General features: G+C 45.1%; 1 protein-coding gene across 1 annotated transcript in view; it reads right to left on the bottom strand.

Moving 5' to 3' along the window:
* Positions 1-22209, bottom strand: part of vrk1 (VRK serine/threonine kinase 1) — a 69406-nt gene that overhangs the window by 21565 nt on the left and 25632 nt on the right. Inside the window, exons 7-10 of the mRNA XM_060933703.1 lie at positions 18064-18156; positions 11223-11355; positions 10920-11040; positions 6313-6371 (exon numbers count right to left, since the gene is read on the bottom strand). Of these exons, the coding sequence (XP_060789686.1) occupies positions 6313-6371; positions 10920-11040; positions 11223-11355; positions 18064-18156 (406 nt within the window). The remainder of the gene's footprint in view (positions 1-6312; positions 6372-10919; positions 11041-11222; positions 11356-18063; positions 18157-22209) is intronic.

Raw genomic sequence — 22209 nt, 5'->3', positions numbered from 1 at the left:
GACTTTGCGTAATCCCTTTTCATGTTTATTTTGATTGGATAAGTCTCAACATTGTATTCAAGCTCATGTCCACCTGCCATTATGGATCACTTCTGTTTTCTTTAAGGATGGCAAGTTAACATTTATTTCCTTGGAACCACCAAAATATAAAATATTATTTCTGTTTTTTTTTGTAATCTAATGTTTTTGTTAATCTAAACATGTGCTGCCATTTTTCAGGGTCAGTCGCAATACAGTCGTGTGCTATTTTTGTGCCGTGTTGCTAAATGCTAGTTGAAAATGGATCTATTCATGGATTGATGGACTTTGACAGAAAAGAAAAAAAGAAAATATTGCTTTTATGGGTTTTGTGTGTTATTGGACAAGTTTTCGAGGCGTTCATCTGAAGTTCAAGGCGGCTCCAGCTGTAACGTGGATCTAAAAATGGAATTAGTCAGATTGATTGAAACGCTAACTCCGTTGAGGAAAGGTTAGACAGAATTCAGCTGGTTTATGTAAGTCGGAGACAGACAGGCACAGAGCCATGTGGTGAGTTTCCTACCTGTCGTAATGGGGGGGGGCACAAACAGGGAGGGAGGGGAAAGGAGGGGGGCAAAGAGAGCAAGATTGAGTGGGGGGGAGGGAGGGAGGGGGAGGAGGAGAAGAGAGGGAGGGGGGGAAGAGATAGAGGAAGGAGGGAGGGAGGGGGGAAGATATAAAGGAAGGGGGAGGGAGGGAGAGAGATGGAGGGAGAGAGATGAGAGATGCAGGGAGGGAGGGAGATGAAGAGAGATGAAGGAAGGGAGGGAGGGATAAACAGATGGAGGGAAGGAGAGGGAGGGAGGGAGGGAGGGAGGGAGGGGAAGAGATAGAGCAGGGAGGGAGGGAATGGGAAGAGATAGAGGAGGAAGGGGGAGGGAGGGGCAAGAGACGGAGGAGGGAGGGAGGGAGATGGAGGGAGACAGAGGGAGAGAGATGGAGGGAGAGAGGGGGAGAGAGATGGAGGGAGAGAGATGGAGGGAGAGAGGGGGAGAGAGATGGAGGGAGAGAGATGGAGGGATGGAGAGATGCAGGGAGGGATGGAGAGATACAGGGAGGGATGGAGAGATGAAGGGGGAGGGAGGGGGGGAGGGAGGGAGAGAGATGGAGGGAGAAAGAGATGAGAGAGAGATGGAGGGAGGGAGGGAGATTGAGGGGGAGAGAGAGGGAGAGATGGCGAGATGGAGGGGGAGAGAAACAGAGAGATTGAGGGAGGGGGAGGGAGGGAGGGGGAGATGAAGAGAGATGGAGAGAGATGGAGGAGGGGGGGAGGGAGACGGAGGGGGGAGGGAGAGAGACGGAGGAGGGAGGGAGAGATGGAGGGAGAGAGGGAGAGAGATGGAGGAGGGAGGGAGAGAGATGGAGGAGGGAGAGAGATGGAGGAGGGAGGGAGAGAGATGGAGGGAGGGAGAGAGATGGAGGGAGGGAGAGAGATGGAGGGAGGGAGAGATGCAGGGAGGGATGGAGAGATGCAGGGAGGGATGGAGAGATGCAGGGAGGGGGAGGGAGGGAGATGGAGAGAGATGAAGGAAGGAAGGGAGGGAGGGGAGGGAGAAACAGATGGAGGGAGAGAGATGGAGGGAGAAACAGATGGAGGGAGAGAGATGGAGGGAGAAAGAGATGAGAGAGAGATGGAGGGAGGGAAAAAGATTGAGGGAGGGAGGGAGATTGAGGGGGAGAGGGAGGGAGAGAGAGATGGCGAGATGAAGAGAGAGATGGCGAGATGAAGAGAGAGATGGAGAGAGATGAAAGATGCAGGGACAGAGAGGGAGATGAAGGAAGGAAGGGAGGGAGGGGAGATGGTAAGATGGAGGGGGAGACAGATGGAGAGAGAGAGATGGAGGGAGAGATGGCAAGAGGGAGGGAGGGAGGGAGGGAGGGAGGGAGGGGGAGGAGAGATGGAGGGGGGGAGCAATGGAGGGAGGGGGGGAGGGAGGGATGGAGGCGAGAGAGATGAAGGGAGGGAGACATGAGGGAGGGAGGGGGGGAGGGAGGGATGGAGGCGAGAGAGATGAAGGGAGGGAGAGATGAGGGAGGGAGGGGGAGACAGATGGAGAGAGAGATGGAGGGAGGGAGGGAGGGAGGGGGAGACAGATGGAGAGAGAGATGGAGGGAGGGAGGGAGATGAAGGGAGGGAGGGGAGAGAGATGAAGGGAGGGAGGGGGGAGAGATGGAGGGAGGGAGAGATGAAGGGAGGGAGGGAGGGAGGGGAGGGAGGGAGATGAAGGGAGGGAGGGGAGGGAGATGAAGGGAGGGAGGGGAGGGAGATGAAGGGAGGGAGGGGAGAGAGATGGAGGGAGGGAGGGAGGGAGGGAGGGAGGGGAGAGAGATGAAGGGAGGGAGGGGAGGGAGGGAGGGAGAGATGAGGGAGGGAGGGGAGAGAGATGAAGGGAGGGAGGGGAGGGAGGGAGGGAGAGATGAGGGAGGGAGGGGAGAGAGATGAAGGGAGGGAGGGGAGGGAGGGAGGGAGAGATGAGGGAGGGAGGGGAGAGAGATGAAGGGAGGGAGAGGAGGGAGGGGAGAGAGATGAAGGGAGGGAGAGATGAAGGGAGGGAGGGGAGGGAGGGAGGGGAGAGAGGGAGAGATGAAGGGAGGGAGGGAGGGGAGAGAGGGAGATGAAGGGAGGGAGGGGAGGGAGGGAGGGGAGAGAGATGAAGGGAGGGGGGGAGAGATGGAGGGGAGGGAGGGAGGGAGGGAGGGGGGAAGAGATGGAGGGAGGGAGGGAGGGGGGGAGAGATGGAGGGAGGGAGGGAGGGAGGGAGGGAGGGAGAGATGGAGGGAGGGAGGGAGGGAGGGAGGGAGGGGGGGAGAGATGGAGGGAGGGAGGGGGGAGAGATGAAGGGAGGGAGGCGAGAGAGATGAAGGGAGGGAGGCGAGAGAGATGAAGGGAGGGAGGGAGGGAGGGAGGGAGGGAGGGAGGGAGGGGAGAGAGATGAAGGGAGGGAGAGATGAAGGGAGGGAGAGGAGGGAGGGGAGAGAGATGAAGGGAGGGAGAGGAGGGAGGGGAGAGAGATGAAGGGAGGGAGAGGAGGGAGGGGAGAGAGATGAAGGGAAGGAGAGGAGGGAGGGGAGAGAGATGAAGGGAGGGAGGGGAGAGAGATGAAGGGAGGGAGGGGAGAGAGGGAGAGAGAGATGAAGGGAGGGAGGGGAGAGAGGGAGAGAGAGATGAAGGGAGGGAGGGGAGAGAGATGAAGGGAGGGAGGGGAGAGAGATGAAGGGAGGGAGGGGAGAGAGGGAGGGAGGGGAGAGAGGGAGGGAGAGATGAAGGGAGGGAGGGAGGGGAGAGAGATAGATGAAGGGAGGGAGGGAGGGGAGGGAGGGGAGAGAGATGAAGGGAGGGAGGGAGGGGAGGGAGGGAGGGGAGAGAGATGAAGGCAGGGAGGGAGAGATGAAGGCAGGGAGGGAGAGATGAGGGGAGGGAGGGAGAGATGAGGGGAGAGAGGGAGGGGAGAGAGGGAGGGGAGAGAGGGAGGGGAGAGGGGGAGGGGAGAGAGGGAGATGAAGGGAGGGAGGGGAGAGAGATGAAGGGAGGGGAGGGGGGAGGGGAGAGAGGGAAGGGAGGGGAGAGAGATGAAGGGAGGGAGGGGAGAGAGATGAGGGGAGGGAGGGAGGGAGGGAGGGAAGGGAGGGGAGGGGGGAGGGAGGGAAGGGAGGGGAGAGAGATGAAGGGAGGGAGGGAGGGGAGGGGGGAGGGAGGGAAGGGAGGGGAGAGAGATGAAGGGAGGGAGGGAGGGAGGGGAGGGGGGAGGGAGGGAAGGGAGGGGAGGGGGGAGGGAGGGAAGGGAGGGGAGAGAGATGAAGGGAGGGAGGGAGGGGAGGAGGGAGGGAGGGAAGGGAGGGGAGAGAGATGAAGGGAGGGAGGGAGGGGAGGGGGGAGGGAGGGAGGGGAGGGGGGAGGGAGGGAAGGGAGAGAGATGAAGGGAGGGAGGGGAGGGGGGAGGGAGGGAAGGGAGAGAGATGAAGGGAGGGAGGGAGGGGAGAGAGATGAAGGGAGGGAGGGAGGGGAGGGGGGAGGGAGGGAGGGGAGAGAGATGAAGGGAGGGGAGGGAGGGGAGAGAGATGAAGGGAGGGGAGGGAGGGGAGGGAGGGAGGGGAGAGAGATGAAGGGAGGGAGGGGAGAGAGATGAAGGGAGGGAGGGGAGAGAGATGAAGGGAGGGAGGGAGATAAAGGGAGGGAGGGAGGGAGGGGAGAGAGATGAAGGGAGGGAGAAACAGATGGAGGGAGAGAGAGGGAGATATGAAGGGAGGGAGGGAGCGAGGGAGAGAGGGAGGGAGGGAGGGGGAGAGAGGGGAGATGGAGGGAGGGAGGGGGAGAGAGGGGAGATGGAGGGAGGGAGGGGGAGAGAGGGGAGATGGAGGGAGGGAGGGGGAGATGGAGGGAGGGAGGGGGAGATGGAGGGAGGGAGGGGGAGATGGAGGGAGGGAGGGGGAGAGAGGGGAGATGGAGGGAGGGAGGGAGGGGGAGAGAGGGGAGATGGAGGGAGGGAGGGGGAAGGAGATGGAGGGAGGGAGGGGGAAGGAGATGGAGGGAGGGAGGGGGAAGGAGATGGAGGGAGGGAGGGGGAAAGAGATGGAGGAAGGGGAGGGAGGGGGAAAGAGATGGAGGAAGGGGGAGGGAGGGGGAAGAGATGGAGGAAGGGGGAGGGAGGGGGAAGAGATGGAGGAAGGGGGAGGGAGGGGGAAGAGATGGAGGAAGGGGGAGGGAGGGGGAGGAAGGGGGAGGGAGGGGGAAGAGATGGAGGAAGGGGGAGGGAGGGGGAAGAGATGGAGGAAGAGATGGAGGAAGGGGGAGGGAGGGGGAAGAGATGGAGGGGGAGGAAGAGATGGAGAGAGAGATGGCGAGATGGAGGGAGAGATAGAGAGATGGATGGATGGAGGGAGAGATAGAGAGATGAATGGATGGAGGGAGGGAGAGAGAGAGGTGAGCTTCACTTGCTTTTTGCGATAGTACTGGTCTCATGTTATCTTGCCTTTCAGAGGTACTCCATGGGTAAAGTAATCAGTTTCATGAGTTCCCATTCCAGGTGCTGGTGGTGTGTGCATGCTGAGAGGGCTGCAGCTCCCCGTGCCTGGCCGTGGTTTCGGCGCCTTTAGCCGACATGTCCCCACGACCTCAGAGCGGAGAGGACCGCTTATTTTATTCAGCATTTTGAAACCTAAATTTTATCTACTTGGCGATTTTTCTTAAATCATTCAAATCTGGCTCAGTGGTTCATGACATCTTTGTGGAGTGTGAAACTCAGAACACACACAGAATTAGCGCTTTACACAGACTTTAAATTCGCATTACGCCAGAGAGCTGCTCAACACTCAGTAACGCCAGAAAGTCATCAGCCTGCTGTCTGAGAAGTTCCACTGAGGAAGTGTTGGAGAAAATGTTTCTGCTGGAATCTGGGCTTATTCTACACTGACTGACGGTGCCAGTGTGTGTTCATGCGCCTTGGGCTTGCTGGGACGGCTACCTTCTGTAATTATTTTACGCCTGCCATTATTTTTAAGCATATTTCTGTGTGTCAGGAATGTCGTAAAGACTGCAGGTAACATCTGAATAACTGTGGTCAACAGAATTAAAAGTGTAAGTAAAGGAACGTGGGGAAAACACCGTCATAATTACATGTTTGTTTTTCCTCCTCTCTCTCCCACCAAAAATAAAATGACCTTATCTGAACTGGTCAATTTGATTTTTTGGGAGGAAAATGGTCAATAAATTAACTGATAGAAAAATAGTCATTAGTGGCAGCCCTAATATTTTGACGTTTATGCAAACAAACAATGCATAGTGCTGCTATGTGTTTTCGATATAAAAACTTGGTGAAATGATTTCAGTTTGTGCATCAGTACTTTTTGAAAACATTTCAGCATAGTCTAATGATGTCGTGTTTATGTTGGTCACTATAATCGTGATATTAAATTTTCATACCGTTTCATCTTTAGGTTTGACGCAGTTGGTTAATGTATTTCACGGTGATATGATGCAGGATGGAGACAGTCTTGGAGCGAAGGAGGATGGTGTTTGAGGGTGTCAGGATGCAGTAGTGTTGGAGTGTGAGGACAGTTTCAGCATACAGGGAAAGGGACACCGTTTGGAGTGTGTGTGGGGACGGCGTTTGAGAGCACAAGGATGGGGACAGTGTCTGCATGGCTGGGGAATGAGGACAGAATCAAACCCTTCCTGGGAATTTGAGATTCCTTTTCATTCGTCTGTATTAATGCTATCTAACTTTTGCGTCATATTTTGGGGTCGGACTGGGGAAATTTGTGCAACGCTGGTGTGTTAGCGAGTGTTTCTCTCACCTGGTTCATGTCCTGTCGTGAAACAGCTCTTCATGAATTCTCGGACGTTGTTGCGACATCTGGAAGAGAAAAAACAAGCACCACTGAAACGTAAACATTTCCTGCTATTCAAGTTTTTTTTTTTATATATTCGGTAGCATTAATTATTCTTGAAATAGCATTAAATATGCAAATGGAAAAATGTTTAATAAATTGCTTTTTGTTAATACTAAGAAGTGACTAAAAATGGCTGGGGAACACCTGTACTCATTAAAAATGCAAGAAATGTATGAATATGCATGAACATGCAAATCAGACACAACCCTATGTTGTTCTGCCATGCCAAATGCATCACAAAAAATGTGGACCTTAATTTCTGGATCTCAAAGAAGAAACATCTGTCGACCAACATCACGCGACTGCTCAGTGACCGTCCTCGTTAGCTGGCTGAGTGCTAGGAAAGCTAGCTCGCATTTATGACAACTGGATCTCAGGACATCTGAATTAGCATTGTCATATTCTCAGTGATTTATTTCGCAGTAGAGGCAACATATAATAGTTCCATGACAACAATGATCTAACCATGACGAACAGCGAGCCAAGTGAGATAAAAGATTTTCTGCCTATTATGAGTTATTTCAAGAAAGTGCATTATTATGTTAGGTTCAACCCAGTTAGAAGGTCAATCGGTCAACTTATTTCTCGGGACCCCCGCCCTCGTACCACCTGCAGAATTCTGGGATGGAACACCGCAAAAAAACAGAGAACCAGAGATCGGTTTAACTATTGTTTATTCACAGTATTCTCGCCAAAGGTGAAAGATTACAAACAACTTTTATAACAAATCATAATCTCTCCAAACGGCTATTGTGTCTGTCAAATGTGTGTGTGTTTGTATGTGACCTCAGAGAGGGGTGTGTGTGCGCGCGTGTGTGTGTGTGTCTATGGGAGGGTGTGAGTGAGTGACATCATTTGGATATCTGTGTCTACGTATGTGCTAGGTCAGCAAATCACATCTTAATTCCATATGTATGTGTGTGTGTGAATGAAACCTTCAATCATAAGCAAAATAATATTTCAGCAATTTCATTTACGCACGTCAAAGCGCGCGAGATGTTTTTACGACAATGTTTTAAACAAAGACTATGTTTGGTCTAACAAAGAAGTGTTCTTCTCCACTGGACGAAGGTCAGGCTACACAGGAACAGTTTAAAATCACTGCCATAGCATATGCAATAGTCCAAAATAATAAAGGATCTTAAAAAGCTCTAAAATATAAAGTCTTAACTCTTTGTTCAGCAATAAGGCTACCATTACATCCAACATTCAAGTGTGTGTGGGTCGATCTGACATCAAAACAGACCTTGGCGTCGTTCAGACACATCTCTGATCAAAAATGCACATTTCATAAACAAAATGTTCCCAAACAATGTCCAGCCGAGACAGGAGGTCATTTTTAACTGAACCTTAAGTTTAACTGAACCTTAGGTTAATCCTTAATTTTGTCACCATTTTAATAAATTACTGCCTTCTTGGTCAAGAATAATACTTATATAAACCTAACAGAGATGAAAGTGGAGCAAAGAAAAAAAATCCTGAACTTTTGAAAGTCAAACTAATGGCGTATTCACACCTACGTTGTTTGGTCTGGACCAAACGAACCAAATTTCCCTTGGTCCGGACCTTTTGGGTTGGTCTGAATACAAACCACCGAACTCTGGTCCAGACCAAACAAGCGGACCGAGACCGAGCTGCAAGGTCGGACTCGGTCCGGACCAAAGGAACCCTGGTGCGGATCTTTTGGAGGTGTGAAAGCAGACCGGACCTAATCCGACAGCTTTGCTTTTTTGTACCTCGGGAGCTTCCGTCGTTTGTCGAGCATTATGGGAAACAGAGTCTTGACACTCCACCGCAAAGTGCAAACACTGTTTCGGTTGTCAAGGGAACCTCACAACAGTCGTTCAGTCATTCAGACCAGTGGTAGGCTAGACTACAGAGTACAAAAAATGAGTAGGGGGCAAACGTGGGCCGAGGAAGAAACGCGTACCCTTGTGGATATATGGGCAGATGTCCACATATCTGAGCTTTTGGAGAGAACACACAAAAATGCCGAAGTGTTTGCTGTATTCAGTGAGAAAATGAAGGAGAAGGGGTTCACGCGCTCCCCAGAACAATGTCGGCTAAAAGTGAAGAAACTCCGTCAGACCTACATTAAAATCAGGGACATTCTTTCAAAAAGTGGCGGTACTAGTGACGCAAAAAAGAAATTCATCTGTTGCGTGAAGAGCCAGAACTGTCACAACATGATGTGCGCTCATCAGCGCTATCCTCCGTAGCCGCCTTGCCCTTTGTCGTCGTCGATAAATTACTTGTACAACAGCATAGTAATCACACAATTGTGAAAACAGTAAAAACTGGAAAAAACATATAGCTTTGATGACATTAAAAAGAATAACAGCAGGGAAAGCCTCCATGACTACTTTTGAACTTAACGCTTTGTGCGCGTGTCGTCTCTGACCAATAGCTGAACGACCTCAGGGCACGTGGCTTTGTTGACAGATTTTGGTCCGCTTACTAAAATGTACAGTGTGAAAGTGAACCGCACCAAAATGAAAAAAAAAAAAAAAAAAAAAAAACATTTGGTTCGGACCAAAGCAAGTGAACTATCGAACTATCCTGGTCTGAATACACCCTAAGATTGGGGGCTACGTCCCCCGAAAAAATAACATAACACGCAAAACCCTGCATTCTAGTGCATTTTAGTACTTATTTTCACTAAAACAAGTTAGAACTTTTAAGCCTTTTTCTTTCATGTACATTAATGATTAACAGGTCAAAAATATAAAATTTAATTCCCCTAGTTAATGAGTAATTTTCAGGAGTGCGTTTAGAAAACGCGGTGATTTTCCTGCTACACAGTTCATTACTTTGAAAAAAAATCAGACAGTTGAAGGTAAACTCTGCAAAATCCCAAAACAGTGCTGTTAAAAAGTAAAGGTCTGTTAGAGTTTCTAAAGCTTTCAGGTTTCAACGTTGGGGACACTGAGCCTTGTTTATCAATCTTTTAGTAGAGTTGTGCGTTTGCAGACGCTAAAGTGAACTAAAAATTTCCAATTCATATTTATGTGAGTTGAAGCCAATTGTTTACATTAGTTCGTATTGTCTGTAAATTTAAACACCGATGAATACCAAATTTCTCATGTAAATCAGGGGCGTAACTAGGATTTTTCAGGTGTGTGTGTGTCACACACTGACTGGCAGCCTGAGTGCATTATGTAACAAAAAATAATTACCATTGCTAGTTTTAGGCAGCTTAGAAACCGGCTCTTCCATTATTGCTGTTTCTTCCACTTGCTCTTGATGTTGCGTTCTAGAAACGGCACTAAAACTTAGCTTCGAAGCCACAAAATGCAACTTTGATGGAAAAAAATATATAATAAATTGCTTATCTCTCTTCACGTCGAAAGGAGGAGGAAAGTTTTGCTTGTTTTGACATGGTGAATTATTAATGAGGAAATATTCGTAATTCGCAACTAAAAAGACTGCAGCTACACCGGCAGCTTGAACACGCTTTCTAGTGCGATCATGTTGCGCTTGCGCAGAACGGTGTCAGTCCTGCGCGCCTTAGCTCATGCGCCTAACGAACTCCGGCATGTGCACTGTTAACAAAGAACACCTGTCTTTAATCAATGAACTATGTTTGGGCTATTTAAGGACTGCGCCCATGCAAGGACGACACGAAGTATTACACCGCATCTAGGAACGCGAAAAATCAATTTCTCCATTCGGGAAACCGGAGATTTTCAAGAGTCTTGTCAAATATCCGGATAAATCCAGAAGACTTTCATCTATAATTATTAAAAATCAATAAATCGTTCAATGAGATGACATCCCAAACCTGTGAGTCACTCTGGCCGGGTCTGAGAACCATTAGGACCAAGTAAGGACTGTAAACCCAGGCTTTCGTCTAAACGGGGGAATGGGGCGCTGCGCCCTCTTACTCTCGGCGTGCGCCCCCTTACCGACTCCGTGAAAACATCCCAGCAACACTACGTGACAATGTGTCTGATCATCAAATACGTTATAATTGCTCCAAAAATATTCCAATCATAGTAGATACACCGCCAGACGGTGCAAAAACAATCCGAATTGGCGTTTTCCAGACTGAGGCGCCATGTTGTTTAGTTGTTTACTTGTCGCAGCTGCTCTCGCGAGATTTGACATGGGTTGCATACAAGGTCAGCTGACTTGTAGAGCGAGATTTCTTGAGACTGAATGACCTTTCACCCACCGGCGCGGGAGCTTTCGACAGAAGTAGTTCGCGAGTTGTTTTTGTTGACACTTGGGCATTTAAAGATGTCATCCCGCGGCACGAAGCGGAAGAAAGCCAAAGACTGTCCGGGGCAGAAGATGATTACTTCTTTCTTTTTCAATGTTAACAGACAATTTGTTACAATTTCCCTCTCAGATAGCCTCAGAATGTCCCATTGAAGCATTTTTCAAAGGCTTTGCACGGCGGCGGCGGGCGGGGGGGGGGGGACCGGCACCATCCCCCCCCCGCTTCGCTCCCTCGCCATGGTGAGCGCCCTCATACTAAAATTTTCTAGAAAAAGCCCTGGTAAACCTACCGTATTTTTGAGTCTCTGACGTAAACCGGGTCCTGGAGTTTATCCTCCCACGGCAGGCGGCTGCACAGCCACTGGGTCATGCAGTAGCCCAGGATTTCAAGGTCACCTCTTCTGGAGGGAGCTGCATTTAAAACAAAAAGGGGGGCCATGACCTAACCAAAACTGACCATGACAAAACTAGTTGATTCGGTTTCCTAGTAACAGAACAGCTTCGTAAAAGCTTCCCCTTGCTCTGTGGGCTCGTTAATGTGTGTATAATTTCTGCACCATGACTAATTAAAGACTTTATAAGGATATACACACAAACTCCATGATGTGCATCAATGCTGGTGAACTCAATGGTCCCATCATGGCATCTCTTCGGGTCCTCTCTGTATTCCTTCGACACACCTTCCGGCGAGTATCTGTAGGCCAGTCCGTAATCCACCAAGTAAACCTGCCAGAAGAGTTAAATACATGCACAGAATATCAGAATGATAAATTAATAATGGGGGGGGACCCAACTGAAAAATCAGCAGTGCTGAGCCACTAATCTCAAGAGGCCACTTTCTAAATCCTAGTTTTAAAATGGCGGTTTAATAATACACCGCTGATACATTATTAATCTCAAAATTAAATGTTTGGTCGTGCCTCCTCCTTCCCTCTTCCTTTATTTGCTTCAGCCTCATCTCAGCAGTCATTTAATTTCGACTGTTTACACGCTAAGCATGAAAAGCTGAAATTATGACTCATTAGGGGATGGCATAAAAAGAGAAAGTGTAGCACACATTCTCTCTTTTTTTTTTAATAAGAATAATGCTTCAGAAATTTAACGGTTTGTGTCGACAGAAAACGCTGGGATAGAAAAATACATCTTGTACATAATTACATACACCCTACCCTGGCCTCTGAACCTTTCTTCCTTTGTAGCGTTAAAACTTCGATGTTAAATGGACGTAATTGGAATATTGTCACGAATCAACACAAAATAGCCCGTTGTGTTTGGGGGGAGGACAAAGCATGCAAACAAACATGCACAGGGGAAAGTAATAATTTAGCAAAAAGTCTCCCAAAATTTTCATGGTTAATTTAGTTTTCAGACAGCTTTTAAGAACACCTTTGACAAAAGAAGAGCGTATTGAAATCACTCTCATGGCTACAGCACAAAATTCATTTAAAAGAATGCATTTGAAGTGAAGTTACATGCGTAACACCAAATGTATTAACACGAGTTCATCATGAGTGGAAAAGAGAACTGTGTTTATACAAAGAAATGGCAAGCATGTCGAGGATGTTTTGTAAAACATTTTGCTGAAAAAAAATTGAGTATAAATACATACAGTGGTGCTTGAAAGTTTGTGAACCCTTTAGAATTTTCTATATTTCTGCATAAATATGACCTAAAACATCATCAGATTTTCACACAAGTCCTAAAAGTAGATAAAGAGAACCCAGTTAAACAAAGGAGATAAAAATATTATACTTGGTCATTTATTTATTGAGGAAAATGATCCAATATTACATATCTGTGAGTGGCAAAAGTATGTGAACCTTTGCTTTCAGTATCTGGTGTGACCCCCTTGTGCAGCAATAACTGCAGCTAAACGTTTCCGGTAACTGTTGATCAGTCCTGCACACCGGCTTGGAGGAATTTTAGCCCGTTCCTCCGTACAGAACAGCTTCAACTCTGGGATGTTGGTGGGTTTCCTCACATGAACTGCTCGCTTCAGGTCCTTCCACAACATTGCGATTGGATTAAGGTCAGGACTTTGACTTGGCCATTCCAAAACATTAACTTTATTCTTCTTTAACCATTCTTTGGTAGAACGACTTGTGTGCTCAGGGTTGTTGTCGTGCTGCATGACCCACCTTCTCTTGAGATTCAGTTCATGGACAGATGTCCTGACATTTTCCTTTAGAATTCGCTGGTATAATTCAGAATTCATTGTTCCATCAATGATGGCAAGCTGTCCTGGCCCAGATGCAGCAAAACAGGCCCAAACCATGATACTACCACCACCATGTTTCACAGATGGGATAAGGTTCTTATGTTGGAATGCAGTGTTTTCCTTTCTCCAAACATAATGCTTCTCATTTAAACCAAAAATTCTATTTTGGTCTCATCCGTCCACAAAACATTTTTCCAATAGCCTTCTTGCTTGCCACATGAGCTTTAGCAAACTGCAGGCGAGCAACAATGTTCTTTTTGGAGAGCAGTGGCTTTCCTCTTGCAATCCTGCCATGCACACCATTGTTGTTCAGTGTTCTCCTGATGGTGGACTCATGAACATTAACATTAGCCAATGTGAGAGAGGCCTTCAGTTGCTTAGAAGTTACCCTGGGGTCCTTTGTGAACTCACCGACTATTACACGCCTTGCTCTTGGAGTGATCTTTGTTGGTCGACCACTCCTGGGGAGGGTAACAATGGTCTTGAATTTCCTCCATTTGTACACAATCTGTCTGACTGTGAATTGGTGGAGTCCAAACTCTTTAGAGATGGTTTTGTAACCTTTGCCAGCCTGATGAGCATCAACAACGCTTTTTCTGAGGTCAGAAATCTCCTTTGTTCGTGCCATGATACACTTCCACAAACATGTGTTGTGAAGATCAGACTTTGATAGATCCCTGTTCTTTAAATAAAACAGGGTGCCCGCTCACACCTGATTGTCATCCCATTGATTGAAAACACCTGACTAATTTCACCCTCAAATTAACTGCTAATCCTAGAGGTTCACATACTTTTGTCACTCACAGATATGTAATATTGGATCATTTTCCTCAATAAATAAATGACCAAGTATAATATTTTTGTCTCATTTGTTTAACTGGGTTCTCTTTATCTACTTTTAGGACTTGTGTGAAAATCTGATGATGTTTTAGGACATATTTATGCAGAAATGTAGAAAATTCTAAAGGTTCAAGCATCACTGTACTGTATAACTTTCAAGCATCACTGTAGGTGATTATAGAAAACCACACATGCTGATTGGTCGAGAGATCTGGACCATTTCTCGATGGAGAACCTCGAGCGCCTTGGCAAAACGGCGGCCGATCACTTCATCACCGTAAGCGAGGAAGAATTACAAATTATGAAAGAAAATGCTGTTCCTAAAAGCACTGAAGATGCTACCAAGTTTGGTCTAAAACTATTCAAAGGTAAGGTTGAATTGTGGTTGATTTTATCGATTTCAAAATAAAGTATTTTATGTGATTCGGTGTAGATAAGTGACAAGTCTGCGCCGCACCGTTATTACATTTGCATGCTGCTTTTAAAGTTTGAAATAAATTATTTTTTAAATATGATTTTTTTTTTAAATAAAATCACCTGTGTTTTTATATTAAAACAGTTATCCGCCTCAGGCTCAGTGAATATCTGTGAATAATAACCTTGACTTCTGACTTCATCAGAGGACGGGAAGGAGCAGTAGCCTAGCCTGACAAAAAGCAATACTGGACAATGTGCAATATAAAGTGCAATACCTCTCCTGCTGGACTTTTATATATATATATATATATATATATATATATATATATATATATATATATATATATATATATATATATTATATAGATAGATATTTGTACTCTACCATTCAAAAGTTTGGGGTCACCCAGACAATTTTGTGTTTTCTATGAAAAGTCACACTTTTATTTAACACCATAAGTTGTAAAATGAATAGAAAATATAGTCAAGACATTTTTCTGGCCATTTTGAGCATTTAATCGACCCCACAAATGTGATGCTCCAGAAACTCAATCTGCTCAAAGGAAGGTCAGTTTTATAGCTTCTCTAAAGAGCTCAACTGTTTTCAGCTGTGCTAACATGATTGTACAAGGGTTTTCTAATCATCCATTAGCCTTCTGAGGCAATGAGCAAACACATTGTACCATTAGAACACTGGAGTGAGAGTTGCTGGAAATGGGCCTCTATACACCTATGGAGATATTGCACCGAAAACCAGACATTTGCAGCTAGAATAGTCATTTACCACATTAGCAATGTATAGAGTGTATTTCTGATTAGTTTAAAGTGATCTTCATTGAAAAGAACAGTGCTTTTCTTTCAAAAATAAGGGCATTTCAAAGTGACCCCAAACTTTTGAACGGTAGTGTATATGTTAATACTTAATTTATCTAGAAGTTTTCTCTATTTTCTATTCTCTGTTTAACCTGTAATGCTGCTGCTGGAATTTTACTTTCCCTGAGGGAACCCTCCCAAAGTGATCAATAAAGCTCTATCTATCTATCTATCTATCTATCTATCTATCTATCTATCTATCTATCTATCTATCTATCTATCTATCTATCACCAATAGTCACTTCGCCGTCAGCGAATAATTGTTAAATAATAAGACACACTGTAAATCATGAATCAACACAAATGAACCCATAATGTTTCATCCTTTTATGCTCCAGGCTGCATAATTAATACTTCCACCACTGTGCAGAAGCATTGAAGCATGGTGGTGGTGGCAGCATCATGCAACCTGGAACATGAATGGATTTAACTGGGTTTACATGTCACGAATCTACACGAAGTGCGGGGGAAATTCATACATACAACTCATGATCACACTAAAGCTGTCTGAAAGGTCTTTATACTGAATTTTCAGTGTTGACTAGGGGGGGAAAAAAAAAACCCGCACCAGATCTCCGCTCACCTCTAAAATTTGTGCGAGACAATTTCTATTTAACCCTTTGGGGTCAAGAGCTTTGCCGGTGAAGCTCCACGGGTTTTGAATGAGTAGGTCATGTATTTAGATAAATATCTTCGTGAGTTTATCATCACACAAGCATGATAAACATATTGACAAACTTTATACTTGACACTTTCCTATGTGCCCACTGCCAAATAATACAGTTTTTAAATGACCTAAATTAGATGAAACATAAAACTTGTCACCTTACTCAGTCACACCGGAGTCGGAGCTCCCACTTAGATATTCATAAAAGACTGTTCACATGGTAATGGCATGATAATCGCTTTCACTCTTTTGCAGTGGGAACACCCTTTGTACACACAATAAAATCTGTCAGACATAGTTTAGGTTATTTGGAGGTAAAACTTGTTGGGAGATGGCACATAGATTTTTTTTTTTTGCACTGCGGATGATTCAAGAATTTCTAGGCGCAGCCAGGGGCCGGAAGGAATCCTGTTTGGGAACCACAGGATTTCATCTCTGCTTTTTGCGTATGATATTGTCCTGTTGGCTTCTTCAAACCAGGACCTCCAGCATGCACTGGGGCGGTTTGCAGTCGAGTGTGAAGCGGCTGGGATGAGAATCAGCACCTCCAAGTCCGAGGCCATGGTTCTCGACCGGAAAAGGGTGGCTTGCCCTCTCCAGGTTGGTGGAGAAGTCCTGCCTCAAGTGGAAGAGTTTAAGTATCTCGGGATCTTGTTCACGAGTGAGGGAAGGATGGAGCGTGAGATCGACAGGCGGATCGGTGCAGCCTCCGCAGTGATGCGGTCGCTTTACCGGTCCGTCGTGGTGAAGAAGGAGCTGAGCCAAAAGGCGAAGCTCTCAATTTACCGGTCGATCTATGTTCCGACTCTCACCTATGGTCATGAGCTTTGGGTAATGACCGAAAGAACAAGATCGCAGATACAAGCGGCCGAAATGAGTTTCCTTCGCAGGGTGGCTGGGCGCTCCCTCAGAGATAGGGTGAGAAGCACAGTCACTCGGGAGGAGCTCGGAGTAGAGCCGCTGCTCCTCCACATCGAGAGGAACCAGCTGAGGTGGCTCGGGCATCTTTATCGGATGCCTCCTGGACTCCTCCCTGGGGAGGTGTTCCAGGCATGTCCCCCCGGGAGGAGGCCCCGGGGAAGACCCAGGACACGCTGGAGGGACTATGTCTCTCGGCTGGCCTGGGAACACCACCTTCCCAAGGAGCTGACCGAGGTGTCTGGGGAGAGGGAAGTTTGGGCTTCCATGCTTAGACTGCTGCCTCCGCGACCCGGTCCCGGATAAAGTGGAAGAAGACGAGACGGGATGATTCAAGACAGCAATTCAATTCATGATTCAGGACAGCGATTCAATTCAATCTTGAGAACTGCGACACTGATGATGAGCGGTGCCTTTTTTTATTTATTTCTTTATTTATTTTACTCCGACTCGATCCAGCCGAAGATCAGCTCGAGTAAGTGTAAATATTTCTCCTATTTATTATGAGCAGATCGGTTGATATGCGTGCGCTGTAGTGCGCGCACAGGAAAAATTACTGAGCTATTTTTCCAGAGAGTTAAAAGTATTTCTCAAAAATAGTTAATTTTGCTCCATTTTGAGTTTAGAGTGTAAAATTTGGAGTTGGAGCAAAATTAGAGTAATTGTGTAACAGAGGAACAGAGTTGGTTGTGGCTCTGAACTGAGTAAAATAGTACAAGGAGTTAATTTCAAGACACACTGAATAGAGTCAAATACCAAAATAAAGTCAAATACCAGATAAATGAAGGTGTTGTAAAAAGCAGTTTTAGAACTGTGTTGGAATGTGTGGAAAATACATGACCTTACCCACTGGGACTTGACCTGATGGGATTAAGAGTTGGCAATGGGAGGGGTTTTCACTCTTCTCATTGAATGGAGTGGAAATTTTTACCCTTCTCATTGAATACCCCTCCCACTGTCAACCCTTTATCCCAGAACAATAGGACATACATTTTTGATGGACAATTAATTGTCCAAATCAATGGAGCAGATTTAAGTTTTTGTGCTTGATCCATTCCTAAGACTGAACAGAATCACCTCAAGTGACCAAAACTGTTCGTCACAATGAGTAAGGTCATGTTTTTTCCACACGTTCCAACACAATTCTAAAACTACTTTTTACAACATCTTCATTTATCTGTTATTTTTTGTATTCAGCACAAGTTCAGCTACAATAATATCCATGGTAGTATGTATGTCATGATTGTACTTAAAATTTTTTTTTTTAAATCATACATCTTTGAAAATACTGCTTAGATTTGTTGAAAGTGAAAATCAGAGCATGCCAAAATCATTGGAGTGCCAGAAAATACCCTCAGACGGTTAAGCTGGAAAGAAATGAGGACAAAACATCACATGCCAGAAGAAATCCTTCGTTCCAGTGGCTAAAGCTAATATGTCTACTAAACAGTTAGACTTACTATACAGAAGTGTGACAACACAAGCAGAAAGCAGAACCGACCTGATTGGGGTTTTTATGGGAGAGTAGGAGGTTGGAGGCTTTAATATCAGCGTGGACATATTCGTGGTCGTGGATGTACTCGAGGATGTCAAGCTGGAGAGAAGACAGCAGAAGAGATGAAAGTGAAGAGAGGTTACTCGTGATAAGTGGTTTGAAATCAAATACATTTATACTACATATTTAAATGAAAATAGTTTAAGTATTTTTTAAAATAGAAATTATTTTATTGACAGTAATAAATTAATTCAACATTTATTTTTGTAGATCTCTGTGACTAGCTACTAACTGGCTCTGGTAAGCAGACTTATTTTTAGATACCATTATATTTTTATATGCAAAAAAAATTAAGAAAATATATATATTTTTTTGCGGTCCAGTTTCCATCAAATCCTGCGCTCTGATTGGCTGGCGAGCGGGTCTGTATCCTATGGTACAGACCCCAGTTACGGACCTCTGGCGACTCGCTCATTCACAACAACAAATAGTAGCAATTTGTCAACATTTATCTTTTTTACAGATTTATTTATAAGATTTTTATCAAAAATCTTATAAATTTTTGCCAGCATTTCTCAGCATAATAGCATTAACTTTACATGATGGATAGTGATAACGACAGTGTTCATAGCGAAAGCGAGTTTTACTACCCTTAGGAAGAAGAAATAAAACATTTCAGGAGAAAGCTAAAAACCTGTAATTGTTGCCAACGCCGAGCAAAAACATGGCTGAATCCTGAATGACTCCTATTTGTATAAATAGGGCACTACATAGGCGGCAAAATGTAGTTTTTTTTTTTCCTGCCATGGAAGTGCACTTGTGTACCGAGGAGGAAGTAATTTGCATTACAGCAGTGAATGAGGATTCAAAATGGCAGCTCGCCTCGGCTCAGTTTTCCCTTTCGGGCGATCTCGTTTTCTGTTAGAATTTGGTAAAGAAAAAAATAAATAAATACATGGGTGCAAGTATAAAATTTTCAAAAACCTGAAAAAAGTCTGACAAAGTCAGATGTGCATGGCGCAGCCATGCCGGGGGGGGGGGTTTACAAAGGGGGGTGAGCCCCCCTTAGGGCTCGAAAAAAATTTTTTAATTACAAGTTAAAATGGTTGTCTCTCATGCAATTTCATGCAAACATTTATAATATTAATAGTTATATGATTTGCATATTCATATCAAATGTTTAATACATTTGATCAATTCATCTGAAATAATATTTCAAGTACAAGGCTTGATATTTCAAAACATCTAGCAACTACTAATTTAAATGTTGAAACAACCATTTTTAATATGCTTTTGCTGTGATACCTTTTTGACAATATATACACAGCTTGAGTTAAAATAAGGGGCCACATGTCTTGATGTCCTCAGAAACTCCTGGATTTTAGCAAATAAGATTCAGCTTTTTCCATATACAAAAATATATATATTTTATAATCTTTTTAGAAAAGATGATAAAAAGCTAACAGACTTATTTCAAGACCTACCTTACTTTTATTTAATAACTGAAAGGTAATCAAATGTAAAAAAAAAAAAAAAAACGTTTATAAAAGCAGATACTTGTGATGAATAATTTCAATTCTAGAAGAAAGCACATTGCATTTGCACATCACACAATATCAGATGACAATTTAAATCACCAATAAATGTTTTGAATTCACTTATTACTACATGGCACAAAAATCAGAAAAGTGATTGGTCTCATCGGCGTGACTCAAGTCCCTTCTTCCCGCTGGAGCCGTATTTGATAGTCTTTGAACAGTAGTCACAATACGCAACTCCCGGGACGTCCGGTTTTCTCAGCCATATTCCCCATTTGTCACCGTTTTTGTCACGCTCGCTTAACCATTCCCATCTCCATTTATTTCTAGATGTCTTTTCTAATTCTTTTGTACTGGAGCCTTCCGATAAAAACTTCATTTTGACATATTTTGATCAGCAACCAGAAGCAAAGCACGTGGATCTGTCGCAAGGGAGGGAAGCGAAATAAGGCTTATTATAAAAGCTGAAGTTTCATTGGACGGCAGTTAACAGTGAGCCAATCAAAAGCACCGTTCTAACTTGCACCAAAAGAAACGGCGACTCATGGGAATAGCTGTGTTGATTTGGTCGAACAACGTGCTACGTGCGTGAAACAGATCACACATGTATAACACCGTGAAACAATGGGCTAGTCAGGACCGCTCGTCAGTGAACGGCGTATAAATTGAATGAGGTTTGTGGCGAAGACGAGATGAAAAGATTTGTCTTGTGCAGAGACTGTAATACGCTGAGAGTGAGACAGTGAGAGGGCCACCCCCCCCGAAAATCTCAACGGATTTACACGATTTGGAAAAATGACTTTCAGAACCGAAAAAACAGGAGCTTCCGGCACATGCCGGAAAACTTGCACCCATGTAAATATATTATTTACCAGCTTAAGGTCGGTCCGTATGGTGAAATACCGTGACCGAGGTCTTGAAAATACTGACCGAGGCCCTCTGGGACCTCCCAGCTGGTCTGTATTGATACATACTGTATGTAGGAATTACCAATTACAACTAATCAATTGCAATACCAATCTTTCCGTCAGTTTTGTTAACATTTTATATGCATTAACCCACTTTACAACATTCCACCGTATTTCCATAATGAAATATGCTCTTATCTGAATTGAGACGAGCTGCTCCGTACCTGTCCGAGCTTTGCGCGACCTCCCAGTCAGTCAGACGCGCTGTCACTCCTGTTGTGTTGTGTCAGTTACACAAATTGAAACGTAGCGATTTTCTATGCTATGGAAAGTCCGCACTATAATGACAGGCGTACTAACACCTTCTGCGCGCTTCGGCAGCGCATTCATATCTGAGCTCCGTATCAATGCGCTGTCGAAGCGCGCAGAAGGTGTTAGTACGCCTGTCATTATAGTGCGGACTTTCCATAGCATAGAAAATCGCTACGTTTCAATTTGTGTAACTGAACTTGTTTCATATCACTGGTCATATAAACCTATGTAAACAGGAAAAACGCGGAAGAGTTTGGTCACATCTAACTACAGTCCCAAAAAAATACCATTGGCCATGCTGAGCCTAGCTACATTGCTAACAGGAGTGACAGAGTGTCTGACTGACTGGGAGGTCGCGCAAAGCTCGGACAGGTACGGAGCAGCTCGTCTCAATTCAGATAAGAGCATATTTCACTAGACCGGACAATTCCCCGGGGGAAATTGTGAGAGGATGCAGTGCGCGAAGCAATTCGGTCACGCATGTTTGCTGGCCGTGAATGTGTGACCTGCAATGATGTTTCAATGCAATGATTATGTGTGTGCTTGAGACAGCAGCCGTCATGAAAAAGAGCTATTCAAGAGTATAAACAAAGTGACTACAGGCGGAAATTAGCATGTACTGCTATAACCTGGGACAGACATCTGTCCTTACCACAAGTATAATGTTTAATTTGTGCACTGTCCCTTTTAAAAATAAAATAAACTCTAAACTCTAAGAAGAGTGTTTGTAGTTTGTATGTACGAACAGAAGTGTTCCTAATAAAATGGGCGGCTAAGGTGAAGTGTCATGCCGACCGAGGCTGTTTTTTTTTTTTCACAAAAAAAAATAAATTCTTTCTAAATTCTAAATTCTTTCACAGTGAGCGCTAGAAGGGTCTCCTGAATAGACTGATGTAATTTTTTGTCTGTAGTGTTAAAAATGAGGACACTAGAGCGAGTTAAAAATGAGTGACTTTTCTCTCACGTTTATAATGGGTGTCAATGAGGCCTGTCAGCTGCCCTGTCCTCAGTTTGACGCTTGTCATTCAAAAACTGTAAATCCTATCGTTTAGGTAGACACATTGTGTGAATCAGGACAAGTTTTACTACTACTTTTGAGAAAATCATGTCTGTAGACTGAAATTTGTGGCTGAAAACACAGTTTAAGCGAGAAAGTTTGAGCTTTTTTTTCAAGCTGTCTCCACTCTAAGGTAACGAGCTTCACTGGTGTGTAACGCAATAGACACCCATTCAAAAGCCAGATTTTCTCCCGGAACCCACATGGCGTTTGAGCCGGGACTGATCCGAAAGTGTAGAACCTAGCAGAAAAGTTGAATGCCAGATCCACAGAGGAGAAGTTTTCCTACGTTTTAGAGTTTGAATCATGTCTCTAGGTGAAAGCATGCCAGAGCAGC

Source organism: Neoarius graeffei, chromosome 11 (genome assembly GCF_027579695.1).
Source record: "Neoarius graeffei isolate fNeoGra1 chromosome 11, fNeoGra1.pri, whole genome shotgun sequence".
In the NCBI taxonomy this organism is placed as follows: Eukaryota; Metazoa; Chordata; class Actinopteri; order Siluriformes; family Ariidae; genus Neoarius; species Neoarius graeffei.
Note: the sequence above shows the minus strand (reverse complement) of the source record. Positions and strands in the feature narration are given on the sequence as shown.